General features: G+C 44.5%; 1 protein-coding gene across 1 annotated transcript in view; it reads left to right on the top strand.

The window, feature by feature from the left end:
- Nucleotides 1-15,326, top strand: part of ankmy1 (ankyrin repeat and MYND domain containing 1) — a 90,247-nt gene that overhangs the window by 57,841 nt on the left and 17,080 nt on the right. The window contains exon 13 of the mRNA XM_048604613.1: nt 3,767-3,932. Within this exon, the coding sequence (XP_048460570.1) occupies nt 3,767-3,932 (166 nt within the window). The remainder of the gene's footprint in view (nt 1-3,766; nt 3,933-15,326) is intronic.

Genomic DNA, 15,326 nt, shown 5'->3' with positions numbered 1-15,326 from the left:
AGTTTGTGTAATAGTCCTCAGTACCTCAGTAGTTTGTGTAATAGTCCAATAGGTTTATTTGAAATCACAAGTTTCGCAGCACTGCTCTTCCATCAGGTGAGGTGAAAAGAAGCATATGGGCACAGAATTTAAAGGCAGAGAGATGAAAAGGTCATACAACTGGTGTGAGTGGAGTGTCGACAGGCCGAATAACACATTTCTGCAGATAATCAAAACTGCCATTGTCGACAAGCTGAACAGGATGCCCCGAGGCATGGTACATTGGTGAGATGCTACATCAATGGATGAATGGACATCGCGCAACAATTGCCAGGCAGGAATGTTCCCTCCAAGTCGGGGAACACTTCAGCGGTCAAGGACATACAGCCTCTGATCTTTGGGTAAGCACACTCCAAGGCGGCCTTCGAGGTAAGTAACAACGGAGAATTGCCGAGCAGAAACTGATAACCAAGTTCCATAACCATGAAGACAGCCTCAACCATGATCTTGGGTTCATGTCATGCTTCCTGTAACCCCACTGCACTATTCTGTATCTGTAAAATCTTCCTTATTGTCCTGTTGTGACACCATCACCTTGTTAACTTGTCATGATCTTTCTTCCTTAATTAGTTTGCACAGTTTGGGATTACTTATTACTTTGGTTAGACCCTCGGCATGCGACTTTTATATCTATCACGTTATTCTTTCATTTGGTTTGTCTCCAGTACCATTTTACTTGTAATTTTTTGTAGTTATCTCTCTGCCTCATTTAATCAGATTATAGGTCATCCCTTCACTTGCTAGTCAGCTGCTGACACTTTACTCACACCGTCTGACACTTTTGACACCTACAGAGACTTTTATTCGGCCTGTCAACACTCCACTCACAGCATTTGTACAACCTTTTGATCTCTCTGCCTATAAATTCTGTGCCTGTGTGCTTTTCTTCACTTCACCTGATGAAGGAGCAGTGCTCCAAGACCTTGTAATTTCAAATAAACCTGTTGGACTATGACCTGGCCTCGTCAGTGACTTCTGATCTTGTCTGCCCCAGTCCAACACCGCCAACTCCACACCAGTAGTTTGTAATATCAGTGACATGTTACCTTCAGTTATCGGTGCCACTACCACAAAGCAATTATACAGGAATGTAAGGAATTGAAGGAAAATGGTGAAGCTTTCTGTGACTCGAAGCTAACACTCCTTGATTGGCCTCAAAAATAGAAACAAAGTGTTTTTTTTAAACACATAAATACACAAATTGCTGGAAAAGCTGTGAAGAGAAAATTGAGTTAACGTTTCGGATGCAGTGACCATCCTTTTTCTGAAGAAAGGTTGTTCACGTTAACTCTAATTTCCCTCCAAAGCAACTGCCAGACCTGCTGAGCTTTTCCAGCAATTTCCGTCTTCCTTTCTGATTTCCAGCATCCGCATTTCTTTTGGTTTTTATTAAGCAATTCCTTCACAATGCCTTTAACAACCTCAGGACGTCCGAAGGCACTGATCTTTGGACAGTGCTCAGTGCTGTAATGCAGGGAAGTGCACAGTTTGTACACTGCCAGCTCCCACAGACAATGATGAGAGGAATGATCAGATAATCTGTTTTCGTGCTCTTGATTAAGGGATGAATGTCGTCTAGCACACCCCCTGCCCTTCAGATTGTATCTCAGGACCTTTTACTTTTACCTTAGGGATCAGAATTTAATGTTTTAATGGTTTAAATGCTTTGTCCAAGACACTATTTTTGACAGAGCAGCACTCCATCTCTACTGCGCTGGAGTATTCGTCTGAACTTTATTCTCTAGATTGGGATACAGTTTCTTCCTCACTTTTTCACAGGATCTGTCCATCACTGATGAGGCCAGCATTTGGGGCCCCTCCCTCATTGTCCCTGAACTGAGTGGCCTGCTCCACCATTTCAAAGGGCAATCAAGTGTCAATTACATTGCCGTTGATCAGGAGTCACCTGGAAGAAGCACAAATTTCTTTCCCTCAAGGACAGTCGTCGATCAGGTGGACTTTAACAACAATCAATAACACTTGTCACTGTCCCTATAATTTACGAATCCCAAACAGGAGGGGTGAGTGCTTCTACTGACAATATATTTGGCATTAATCATTCCTACAAGCTGCCCGAACTCACTGCCCGGCCTCCTCAGACTGTTTTCCAATTTAATTTGTTGATGGCACATGCCGTCAATGGCCATGCCAGTATTGTTGCTCATATGGCGTATGGTGTGTTAGCTTTCATTAATAGAGGGATTGAGTTCAAGAACCATTGACTTTATGCTCCAGCTATACAAAAGCCTGGTTCGGCCACATCTGGAGTATTGTGTCCAGTTCTGGTCGCCTCATTACAGGAAAGATGTGGAAGCGTTGGAAAAGGTGCAGAGGAGATTTACCAGGACGTTGCCTGGAATGGAGGGAAGGTCTTATGAGGAAAGGTTGAGAGAGCTAGGGCTTTTCTCTTTAGAACAACAAAGGATGAGAGGTGACTTGATAGAGGTGTACAAAATGATCAGAGGTATAGATAGAGTAGATAGCCAGAGACTTTTTCCTAGGGTGGAGGTAGCTATTACGAGGGGGCAAAGTTTTAAAGTGAGTGGGTAGATATAGTGGAGACGTCAGAGGTAGGTTCTTTACTCAGAGAGTGGTAGGGGCGTGGAATGCCTTGCCGGAGAGGGTAGTGGAGTCGGTCTCATTAGGGGCATTTAAGCGGTTATTAGATAGGCATATGGATGATAGTATAAGGCAGGGGTGGAGGACAGATAGACCTTATGTTTAGAGTAAAATATCGGCACAACATCGTGGGCCAAAGGGCCTGTACTGTGCTGTACAGTTCTATGTTCTATGTTCTACCCCTGGTTACCCTGGAGAAGATGGCAAGAAGATGGAGAAGATCACCTCCTTGATCCGCTGCACTCCTTGAGACGTGGATGCAGCTCCCTAATGCTGTTAGGGAGGGAGTTCCTGGATTTTGACCCAGCGACAGCGAAAGGACAGTGATGTATTTCCAAGTCAGGTTGGTGAGTGGCTCGGAGGGGGACTTGCAGGTGGTGGTGTTCCCACATATAAGCTGCCTTGTCCTTCTCAATGGAAGTGGTTGCGGAATTGGAAAGCGCTATCCAAGAAAGCTTGACACAAGTTGCTGCAGTAGTTGGTACATGGTGTTGCACAGAGTAATTGTTGAGGATGTGGTGCCAATTGAGCATATTGCTTCACCCTGGACGGTGTCAAGCTTCTTGAGTGTTGTTGTAGTTGCTCCCATCCAGGCAAGTGGGGAGTATTCCATCACACTCCTGACTTGTGCCTTGTAGATGGTGAACATCATCTTCACTGCACTCTGTATAAGCAACTTCAGTCAAAACTGTCGCTGTCTTAGCGAGAGTCCATCCCCTTTGATCTTTGATCTTGCTGCAATCTCTTATCATTGGAGCTCAGTACTTCCAATCTGCGAAGAGTCTTGAAAGCTTCGACTATCCCCAGAACATTAAGGTGTGCCCTCTATTCCAGGAAGGAAGCAGCTTCCACCAGCAATATGGTATAATGGCTGAGCCACAGTCGGTGACAGAACAAAAAAGTAAATGAACTCAGTGTCCCTGTGTTGAAGGGGTGTGCAGGCTAGGTGCTGAAACTGAATGAGCATTTCCATTCTCGACCAATATCCTTTGAATGCTACCAGAAACAATGCGAAATGGAATTCCCTGGGACAGTTTAATACAAAAGCATTGGGTATAGCAAATCCTGCTGCATGACATTGACGATCTCCTTGTTATTTTGTGCACAGGATTCGAGAATAGCGCAAACGCCTTACCATGCCCTGACACACAAAGAGCGGGAAATTTATAATGCCCGCCATCAGCTACTCAACTTTCTCAGCAACCTGTTACGAAAGGCCTCCATTGCCAGGGAACGGAAGAGATTTGACGAGATCATACAGCAGAACATACAAAGTAAGTGGAGATATGTGGGTGGCACAGTGACTAGCACTGCTGCCTCACAGCGCCAGGGACCTAGGTTCGAATCCACCCTCAGGCGACTGTCTGTGTGGAGTTTGCACATTCTCCCCGTGTCTGTGTGGGTTTCCTCCCACAGTTCAAACATGTGTAGGCTAGATGGATGGGCCATGCTAAATTGCTCATAGTGTGCAGGTTAAATGGGATAGCCATGGTTAAAAACCACATTGTGCAGTTACAGGGATGGATTTGGGTCAGCTGAATGGCCTCTTTCTTCACTAGTATTTCAATATGGTGGCACTTCACTTTTCATATTATGCATTGAATGTTTTGCTCACCTGTACCTACCACCTGAGGATCATGGCCTAGTCACAGCGACTGTCAAAGCTCAACCAAGAGGCCATCCTCATGGCAAGTTCAAGTCTCACACCAGGGAACTGTGAGCAAGGCCCCCCCGCCACAGAAGATCACTGGATGGGTGCCTGCACTACATGTCTGACAAAGTCTGAGGTAGCAGCTAAAGATGGACATCTCCCATTTTACCCTAAATCCCACTTTCCCAGTCAGAAAGGGGAGGACTCAGATTGTGTTAGGGTTAGGGCTAGGGTTAAGGTTTCCTGGACAATGACGTACACGACTTCTTAAAAGTTATGTTGTGGGACATTGGTGTCACTGGCAAAGCTAATACTTGTTGGCCATCCCTAATTGCCCCTTGAACTGGGTGGTTTGTTCAGCCATTTTGAAGGGGCAGCTAAGATTCGGCCATATTAATTTAGATCTGGACTCACACATATACCAGACCAGGTATGGACAGCACATGTCTTTCTCTGGATGGGATTGGGTTTTTATAACAGTTATCATCATGGTCACCATTACTGAGTCTGGTTTTACATTCCAGATCTATTAGTTGCATTTAGATTGCTAAATTGGGATTTGCCCAATTGCCCTCAGAGTATTAATCCTAGTCCGGTGACATTACCATTGGACCACTGTCTTCCTGGACTGATATTCAGGTGAAGCTTCATGGAGAGGTAATGGCCTTAGATATCAGGAAAAGGCCACCCCGTCCTTTTTGTTTTGGAGATTGGAGTAGTCTAGGGTTTCAGGGTTAAGGATCTGATTCACAAGACAAACATTCACCCCAAATGAGCCCAGTGCTCTCTAATGGCAGCTATTAAGGAGGTTGCATGGAGTTTGAACAACAACGCCTGGACAAGTCCAAGATGCAACCAAACATAGAAAAGGCAGCATTTCTGTCTCCAAAGGAACATGTAGGGGAGGTTATGCAACATACAGGAACCATCCTACCATTGAGGAGACACACTTCAGTTTCAAGGAGACTATCGGAGTACAGGGATGAGTTTTAGAATTTATCCTGATACATCCACCACCTCAAAGTTCACCCTGAGTCTAACCCACACAAAATGGAGAGGGGTAGGGCACATGAGAAAAGGATGCTCAGTACATTTCAGAGATAGTAGGAACTGCAGATGCTGGAGAATCTGAGATAACAAGGTGTAGAGCTGGATGAACACAGCACGCCAAGCAGCATCAGAGGAGCAGGAAGGCTGACATTTCAGGCCTAGACCCTTCTTCAGAAATGGATTTCTGAAGAAGGGTCTAGCCCCAAAATGTCAGCCTTCCTGCTCCACTGATGCTGTTTTCTCAGTACATTTAATGTGATCTCTTTGTAGTTGCTATGTTGATGACACTGTAGGGGGCAATTTTGTGTTGGATGATCATCTGAAAGAACTGGGCAATTTATGCAAGAAATGGTAACAATGGATTAATCAGTCAGATAAGATAGTGGTAGATACCCTAAGCTGCTCTGTACAGAGCTCGAGGGCATATCAAAGCTCTTTTTTGGGATCTCAGTCTTTCATGCCTGTTCTAGCTCTTTGGAAGAACTATCTATCCAACTTGTTCCTGTCTCTTGTTCTTCCCTCTTCACCCTGAAATGATTTCTACTTTTCAAACATCTGCACTTCTGGAAGCTATTCCTTTTCAGGTATCATACTCCAATCATATAAACTTATTGCATTTAAAAAAAAAATTCTCATCTCCTTTCTGGTTCTTTTGCCAGTTATTTTAACTCTGAGTCCTCTCGTTGTCAACTTCCTCCCTCCAACAGTGGAAACAGAAATTAACCCTATCTACATTCTTTATGAATGCAAACACGCCAATTAAATATCGATTAAAGGTGAGAAGTATGCTGCAAAATTCCTGGGAAGCAGCACCACTTCATGTAGACATCCAATACTGCACATCCAAAGGGCTTTGCTTGCTCAGACGGTGGAAAATTTGCTCATTATGGAAACAAACATTCAAGTTGAGAACATGCAATGTTCAAGGATTGTATCTCCAGGATGAGAAGAAATTACACATGCGGTGAAAAGGTGCACAATCAAAGGGGAGATAATAGCCTAGTGGCATTATCACTGGACTACTACTCCAGAGGCCCATGTAATGTTCTGGGGACTCAGGTTCAAATTCTACCATAGCAGATAGTGGAATTTGAATTCAATAAAAATCTGGATTTAAGAGTCAAATGATGATCATAAATCGATTACTAATTGTTGGGAGGAAGGAGAAAGCAGCTGGTTCATTAATGCCCTTTAGGGAAGAAAACTGCCATCCTTATCTGGTCTGGTCTACATGTGACTCAAGACCCACAGCAATGTGGTTGACTCTTAACTGCCCTCAGGGCAACTAGGGATGGGCAATAAATGCTGCCTGGGCAATGACACCCTCATCTCATGAATGAATTGAAAAAATTGTGAATGACTGTTGAATGGTCTACCTACCTGGATGTATTTTAATATTACCACAAAGTTTTAAGGTGAATATTTTGGGTTTTTTTAAATTTAAGTCACTGATCTAGACCTTAGAATACATTCTAAAAAGAAATAGATAAGTTTCTTGTCAAAAGAGGTGATTTCTCTGCTACTTCTGCTGATTGAACATCTGACTCCAAAGAAAAAGAGACAAGAATCATTCAGAGACAGTATAATGACAGCTGTCTGGCCTTTGGATTCTCATGGGACAGGACACGCCACTTGCCCCCTTCCTGAATGTTCCATCTGCAGAAAGAAGTTGACAAACACTGCAACAATACCAAATAAATTTAGATGCCATTTAGAGATGGCTCATCTATCTCTTGGGAGTAAATCATTCACTACTTCAAAAGCTTGAGAACAAAACATTGAGCAGAAATGAAGTCTGATGGAGAGTGTGTGGATATTGGATAAGGTTCGAGAGGCTAGGTACCTGGGGAGGATATAATCATTGAACTCCTACAGTGTGGGAGCAGGCCATTTGGCCTATCAATTCCACAGTCAATCTCCAAAGAGCATCCCACCCAGACCCATCCCACTACCCTGTAACCCCTGGGCATTTAGCATGACCAATCCGCCTAACCTGCACACCTTCGGACTGTGGGAGGAAACTGGAGCACCCGGAGGAAACCCACACAGACACGGGGAGAATGTACAATCTCCACACAGAGAGTTACCGAAGGGTGTATTTGAACTCGGGTCCCTGGCGCTGTGAGGTAGCAGTGCCAACCACTGAGACTGTAGCCAATTCAAAGGAGCCCCAAACCATTGCCGAAAACTTAACCGTGCCTGAATGTAAAAACAAAACACAGGCAATATGAAGGAGATGTTAGCAACTCGTGGGTGGTTTGCTTTGAAGGTTGATGAGTCCACTGACATAACAAAAATGGCCAGCTGCTGGTCAACCTTCCATATGTTGATGGGTACTCTACTCAGGTGAATTTCTGTTCTTTTGTAAGGAGCTACCGTTTCACGTGACTGGTGAAGAAATATTTTAGGTAACAGATACCTACTTGAGGGAAATCAGACTTACCTGGGTCATGTGTTGGGGCATTTCACAGCTGGAGCAGCCTCCATGACAGGGAAAGTCAGGAAGGGCACGGATAGGGTAAATAAACAAAAATGGAGGTTTAAGGTCAGAGGGGAAAGATTGAAAAGGGACCTGAGCGGCAACTTTTTCACGCAGAGGGTGGCGCGTGTATGGAATGAGCTGCCAAGGGTAGTGTTGGAGGCTGGTACAATTACAACATTTAAAAGGCATCTGAATGGGTACAGGAATAGGAAGGGTTTAGATGGATATGGGCCAAATGCTGGCAGATGGGACTCGGTTTATTTAGGATATCTGGTCAGCATGGATGAGTTGGACTGAAGGGCCTGTTTCTGTGCTGTATTATCTCTATGACTCTGTGATTTGTCAGGAGGGTGAAAGAGCAAAATCCTAACATTCGGATCACTCATTCCATCCTTCCCTGTGGAGCTCATGAACACCAGAGTTAGCTGCAGTACTAGAGGAAGCTGTGAAAATCATGAGGCATACAAAATCACGGCCTTTGACAATATGTTTGTTCATTATTGTGAGATACTACACATCCCTGCGATGCCCATCCCAGAACTCTGCCTGTTCAGCAGCACACCCCCTGCCCCTCAATCTTGTGAAATTCACCCCTGGCCTGGATCTCTCCCCCTCGGTCTCAGAGGAGTGTCATACCGCTGTTTTGCCGATGACACCGCTGGGTACAGTGGAGCTGACTACCTTGGAGTGCCAAACATTGGACGGGACCTCCGCTGCTATGCTGCTGGATCCCAGGGTGAGCCCTCTGCTGGCTTGTAAAGTGCCTGAGTCGCACAGGATGCAAATAAATCTTCCTGCAAAGAGGCAGCACCAGATCTCCAGCCAGGCTCCTCCCGCCACCTGAAGTTTCCAATTATTTTGCCGGCTAGCCTGTAGTCAAAACACGGCCAGTGCTCAGTCTCACCCCCTACATACACAGAAGCAGAGCTTCCTCTCGCCTGGGTGAGGAGTTCAGGTTGAGCTGGAGTGGGTCATTCTCTTACATGCGTCTGTTATGCTATTCAAAGAGATCACAGTGGAACTGTATCACTGTATCCATCCACTGGCATTGGATTAATTGCCTTTTACAACTTTGGCTAGCAAAAATCAATCGACCTCAGATTTACAATGTTTAATTTATTCAACCTCTCGTGTGTGTGTATGCGTGTGAGAGAGAGAGAGAGAGACCTGTACCACATTTCTAGCCCTATTAACAGTGAACTGGATTATACCAGAAAGGGTAACAGGGAAAAATTTCACACAATGTCACAATCTTCCATCTCCTTGGTATAACTATCTTTCACACACTCTCTCTATTTCCTTGCTTGTCCGCCTGTAATGTCTCTCTCTATATAAATATTAATGCATCTGTGAATCTCTTCCTGTCTATCCCAATTGATCACAGAAGCTAACTGTGTATAAGTTGCCGGAAACTATGGGCCAGATTTTCACGTAGGCATGGAAAAATGCTACCAGCGGAATTGTGTGACTTCCGGAATGCTCACCCAACCCATGCGTGACCCAGAAGGAAGGATTATGTCTGTAGAGAACAGACCAGTTTGAAGGCTCGCCTTCACCCTCCAACACGGTAGCCCAACTCCCAATACTGCTTGAAACTCTGCTGCACCTCAGTGCAAACCCCATGGGCACCCCACACCCCTTCAGATTCCCCACGTGTGCTTCGCCATCCCCAATTATCCTCTACCGCCACTCACCCAGTATCCACTCTGCACAGTCCTCATGCCCCATGTGAAGGAATTGTAAATTATTTTGAAACCATTGGGCAAAAAAAAAACACTTCTAGCAATTTAATAATTCAAACATGTTATTATTGATACAGAAAAAAGCCAGCTGCAGTGTAGAACAAAATCCTCCCCTGCCTATTGTAAACAAACAAGAAGCCACATCAAAGACATATTCTGTTATACATGCTGTTAACAATGTCAATCATGCTTTGAAAGAATAAGCCACCAAAAGCTTCTGAAATCCATAATGGCTATTGATGTCATGGGAGCTTCAAACCACCTAACCTGAAATTGACAGAGCAGAATGCAACCCTTTTCCATTTCAAAGTGGACTGCCTGTCAAATCCATGGAGGGAAGCAAGTGCAGAGCCTTATTGTCAACTTCCAAAAGCATTTTGTTTTTAACAAAGAGAACTGTCGGCCAATTTAAATCACAGCACCAAACATGTCAAGTTCCGGTCTCCCTGTCACAGGAAGGATATTATTAAGTTGGGAGGGAGTTCAAAAGAGATATACCAGGATATTGCTGGGAATGGAGGGCTTGAGTTTCAGGAGAGGTTGGATAGGCTGGGACTACTTTCACTACACTGTAAGAGGTGTAGTGGTGACCTCATAGAGGTTCATAAAACCATGAGGGAAATAGGTAGGGTTAATGGTAGGTATCTTTTTCCTAGGGTGGGGGATTTCAAAGCTTGGCGGCATATTTTTAAGATGAGAGGAGAAAGATTTTAAAAAAAGACACTGTGTGGGTGGGGTGCGATTTTTTCACACAAAGGGTGGTTCATGTGTGGAATGAACTTCCAGAAGAAGTGGTAGATGCGGGTACAGTTATAACATTTTAAAATCATTCGGACAGGGACATGAATTCAGAGGGATATGGGCCAATCCTTGCAAAGGGGGATTCCAACCCCAGGTATAGTGCATTTTGTTTTGCATCCAAGCCCCTTCCCAACACAAGAGAGGGGCACACAAGTGGCGTGGGATGGGGTGGAGAGGGAATTGTTTTATCTTCCAAATAAGTGCTGCGTTCAGTACCCCGGATCCCACTCCCATTTGAAGTTGAAAATCTGGCCTGTTAACTCCAAACGTAAGAAAATAAACATCTAAATTGGCCTTTCCCCTTCTTTCATCAACAGTTGAATGGATGCTTGAAATATTTGCAGAGCTACGAGAAGACAGTAGGGGAATGGGGTTTCCAAATCAAATAGCAGTGACTCAATATACCCCCCAGTGGTCTCTTTCTCGTGGTTCTGTGACAGGACTTAGTGGCTCTGAGGAGGTCCTGATTTAAATACCCGTGTGTAACAGTGGCTACACAGCTACTCCAACCCCTCAAAGCAAGCCTTACCACAGGCAGGTAATGAATGTGTGCTTCGAAAATATTGTAGGCAGGAACAGAAAAGGTGTATTTGCTGCAGTGGCAGCCAGTTTATAAGTGGCTTTGTTCTAAACGTTCACTGGTGCCTCTCTATGCCTCGTGCAACCACCCGCTTCATTATATGACAGGCACAAGGGATTTGGTATGTTTCTGATGACAAGAGGCTTCATTTTCGCAATGTGGTGTTTTTTGTGTGTGTGTATTAGTCCATTAGGCAGGAGATTGTTTTTCTATTAGGGTCTTCTCATTCATCAGTGTCTCAGTCATCGAATGGCTGTAGTTTTTGATTGCCTGCTCACAATTACATGCAGATAGACTCTGGCTCCTGACATCCACCATCATTCTCCTACTCAGCCAGGTTGCTTCTCTCATTATTGATCTGGAGCATTTTAAATTCAGAATTTGTGTTTAGGCCTGACACGTGTCTGTTATTTTCTCTCCCTCTCTCTCTCTCTCTCTCTGTCTCTGTTTTGCTACATTCCATCAATTCAGTTTGTGAAAACAATATAATACCCCTTCACAATGCCGCAGAAAGATGCGTACTCCAGGAGCTGTCACTTCTTAGTCACTTGAGGTGGTTGCTTCCTTGTGGAAAAGGGTTGGGTCAGATGGATATTGTCCCAATTTTCCTAGAAGCATCAGCATTTAAAATAAAAGGACTAAGTGTTTGGTTCTTAGCACTGTTGCTTCACAGCGCCAGGGACCCGGGTTCAATTCCAGCCTTGAGTGACTGTCTATGTGGAGTTAGCACATTCTCCCGGTGTCTGCGTGGGTTTCCTCCAGGTGCTCCTGTTTCCTCCCACTGTCCAAAGATATGCAGGTTAGGTGGATTGGCCATGTTTAAATGCCCTGTAGTGTCCAGGGATGTGTAGGTTAGGTGGATTAGCCATAGAAAATGTCAGGTTACAGGATTAGGGCAGGGGGTAGGTTTGAGTGAGATGCTCTTTGGAGGGCTGGTGAATGTGATGGGCCAAGTGGCCTGCTTCCACGCTGTAGGGTTCTGTGATTCTATGATTTGGTCACTGTCCTCCACATTGTTGCATCAAAGTTCTTAATCTCCAAAGCCGGTGAACCACAAGCAATTTACAGCACAGCGAGAGGCCATTCAGCCCAAGCTGTGTGTACCAGATCAATTCGTACAGAGTTACACACAATGTAGCCCATTCCCCCACAGTCCTAATTCTTCCTTTGCATCCAATATTTTATCTTAAATGTTCCGATAGTTTCTGCCTCAACTATAAACATTCCATGGATCGACAAAGGGTTACAGAACTACAGTTCCAATTTCTCACATCGTCAATGAAACCTGATGACCAGGAATAATAGTTTTTCACCCGTCCAATTTATACCAACAAGACCTTCATTGTCTACAAATCTCCAGTTAATGGCATATGCTGAATTGGTGAATCGGAGAGAACTGGTACAGACACGGTGGAATGAATGGCTTCCTTCTGAGCTGGAACAATTCTGTGATTCTGCAAAATCTCCCCTTTGCCTTGAAAATATTCCTATCATCTCACGCCTTATCTCACAGCAATAGGTTTTTTTTAAACACATGACATCATCCTGGTAACTCTATTCTACACAATGTCTCTGAAGTTAATGCCCATTCTAAAAGTAGACCATCCAAAATACAGTGCTCAAACAATGACCTGACAATTGCTTTGTTAAAAAAATCATTATTTCACTAGTCTTGTACTATTGTTAAAATAGTACTACTGTCACTGGCCATTTCATATCATGTCATCCATCTGAACGCGCAGAGAATAATTTATCTGAACCCTTTGACTCATTAGCTCTAATCTTTCTATCGTGTGTGCACATTTTCAGTCCTTGTTTTTCCTTCCTCACAATCCTACGCCTATCTACCCAGTGCACTAATCCTGCAGTCTTTCCAGTCTGCTTCATTGTTTTCTAAATCTCTTACTTTGATGTATGCACACATTTGTGCCAAGTCCAGTCACGTACATAAACCAAGCACTCATCCAGGAGGTGCAGAACTGTTAACCCCCTTCTATCCCCAGCAACATACCTTTGCCCAAATTCTGCTGGGTAGGACTTGACTTTTTATAATGGTGTTTAAACAACCACCTTTACACCTCTCCCTGCCAAAATGTGTGCATGAGTGACAAGGAAAATACTTGCGTTTTGTTTACACCTTTTGTGACCTCAGAACATTTCAAATGCATTGGAGGCAACCAAGACATCCTTTTGGAAGTGTCAGAGCTGTGTAATTTGGGAAAAGCATAATTTACAACTCAGCAATGCCTCCCAGCACGATGTTGAGGGATAAATATTGACCTGTACGCTGAGATGAACTCCCTCCACCTTCGTCGAAATGACACAATAGGATCTTCTGTGTCCACCTAGAGGGCAGGTGGAGCTTTTGTTTGAAACTACAATTGAAAGAGAGCACCTCAGGTAATGCAGCACTCCCTTACTGTTGCACTGGAGTGTCTGCCTAGATGATGTGCTGAGGTCTCTGAATCTATAACCTTCCATCTGCGGGGACAAGTCCACTACTTTCCTTTTGTATCTGAATTTAAAATTGTAAATTCACACAGCACTGAACTCTCACAAGAATCAATCTCAGCATAATTATTTCACACTATTCATCACAGGAGAAAGAGCAGCCTTGTCCATCTTCATCACAAGGCTTGGCTGATTTCCTTTGGAAGCTAAGCTTCACCCTCCAGTCCTTTCACACTCCTCCAAACTCTCAAAACTCAAGTTTAGAGGTGGTGACAGAGCAGACATAGATCCAGGACTGGGGATCAAGGCACGGTCAAAGTCAGCCTGAATGTCATGGGGAGCACACAGCAGTGTCATTCAGCTGAGGCTAGGAGGAGGTAGGTCTGGATGTGTTCTGGGCAGCAGATAAGACAAGAGTGTAAAGGAAACAGAAGGACTAATATGTCGCTATTCAAAAGTGGGGTCCAGTGCATTAAAACATTTTACATCAACATACAGCTGGAGAAACTGAGAGTACCTTTCCCCACCCTCAACCCAATGTAGACAGTGTCCCTTTAAGATCATTTTTAAAAAGTATGGACGACAGCCCTCCGTTTGAAAGGATTATCCATTTCAATGCCTGCTTCCTCTTCTGTACCTGCCAGCCCTGCAAAACATCTCCATTTTAAACAGGCTTTGGCACGCTCTGGGCAGATTTAGGCTGCAATGGCATGGGTAGTGCCATCCTGCCTCCCAATTTAAGATGAAATGAAAATGTTGTTATGGGCAGAGATGACGTATTCCAGTCCCCATGGTGTCTAGTGCGTATCTCCCATGTGTACAGAAGCACTTAACTGATACCATCAGAATATAATTCACACCCAATTAATACCTTGAAGTTCCTGCGGAAACATAGTAAGCTGAAGGCATTTATTAACCATTCATCTAATAACTTAATCTTTCATTCCCCCATGATGGCGCCTGTTTAATTGTATATATTTTCTACCAGCTCATGCCAGTAGGTTTCCCATCAGAAATCCTCCTGTCTGGCAAGTATGGTACATGGGTGCCAAGCAGAGAGAGCTGTACAAGTGATGACTTGTTATGTTCTTAGCTGTGCCTACCTGCACAGTAGGCTCAGTCAGTAGCCCTCTTATCTTCTGCAGTATATGATTTTGTCCTTGAATCTCTGCTCTGTGGACTGCAGTACAAGATCAAAGCTAGCTCTCCAGGGTGGGTGCTGCCCTCTCAGAACTGCTGCCTTGCAGGTAGAACTTCAAACTGAGACCTTTACTTCCCTCTTGGTTAGACGTAAAAGAGCCTTCAGCTCTGTGTTGGAGATGAGCCGATGAGTTCTGTCCAGTGTCCTGGGCCAATATTTATCTGACAGCTAGTAAACAGATTATCTTTTGGTTTATCTCCCTACTGATTGTGGAGCCTTGCTGTCTGCTGTATTTTCTATATTACAGCAGTGACTTCGGAAAGTACTTAACTGGCTGTCGATCAATTCACTGGAGTTGCGAGAGGCGCTATGTTAACGCAGGGTCTGCTGATTCTAAAGGAAACCTACCAGGAGACCTGTCTCCAGTCATGGCACTGAGTTATATGGGATCCTGACTGAATGAAGCAGTTTTCTCAGAAGCCTCCCAGTTACAAAGTCTCTTGATTTCCGCGACTCAGCAGGCATGGCAGAGCAGGTGAACTGCCAGCTCTGTCAGGTTGGCTTCACCCATCGAATATTTCTGCAGTGTTTGGCACAACCGTAAGAGTGGGCACCTGTTGACCCTGGGTCGAGTTAGATAGGGAGGCAGCGTTGTGCCATTTGCTTTTCAAAGGGTGGGCAGGAAGACACAATTGGGCAGCAAGGCAATGACACAATTTTAAATGTCCCAGAAATGTTCAGGTGGGTCAGCTTTCCCCAAATGTAGTAGG

This window comes from Rhincodon typus, chromosome 13 (assembly GCF_021869965.1).
Source record: "Rhincodon typus isolate 14 chromosome 13, sRhiTyp1.1, whole genome shotgun sequence".
NCBI lineage: Eukaryota > Metazoa > Chordata > Chondrichthyes > Orectolobiformes > Rhincodontidae > Rhincodon > Rhincodon typus.
This window is presented reverse-complemented; position numbering and strand designations above follow the sequence as displayed.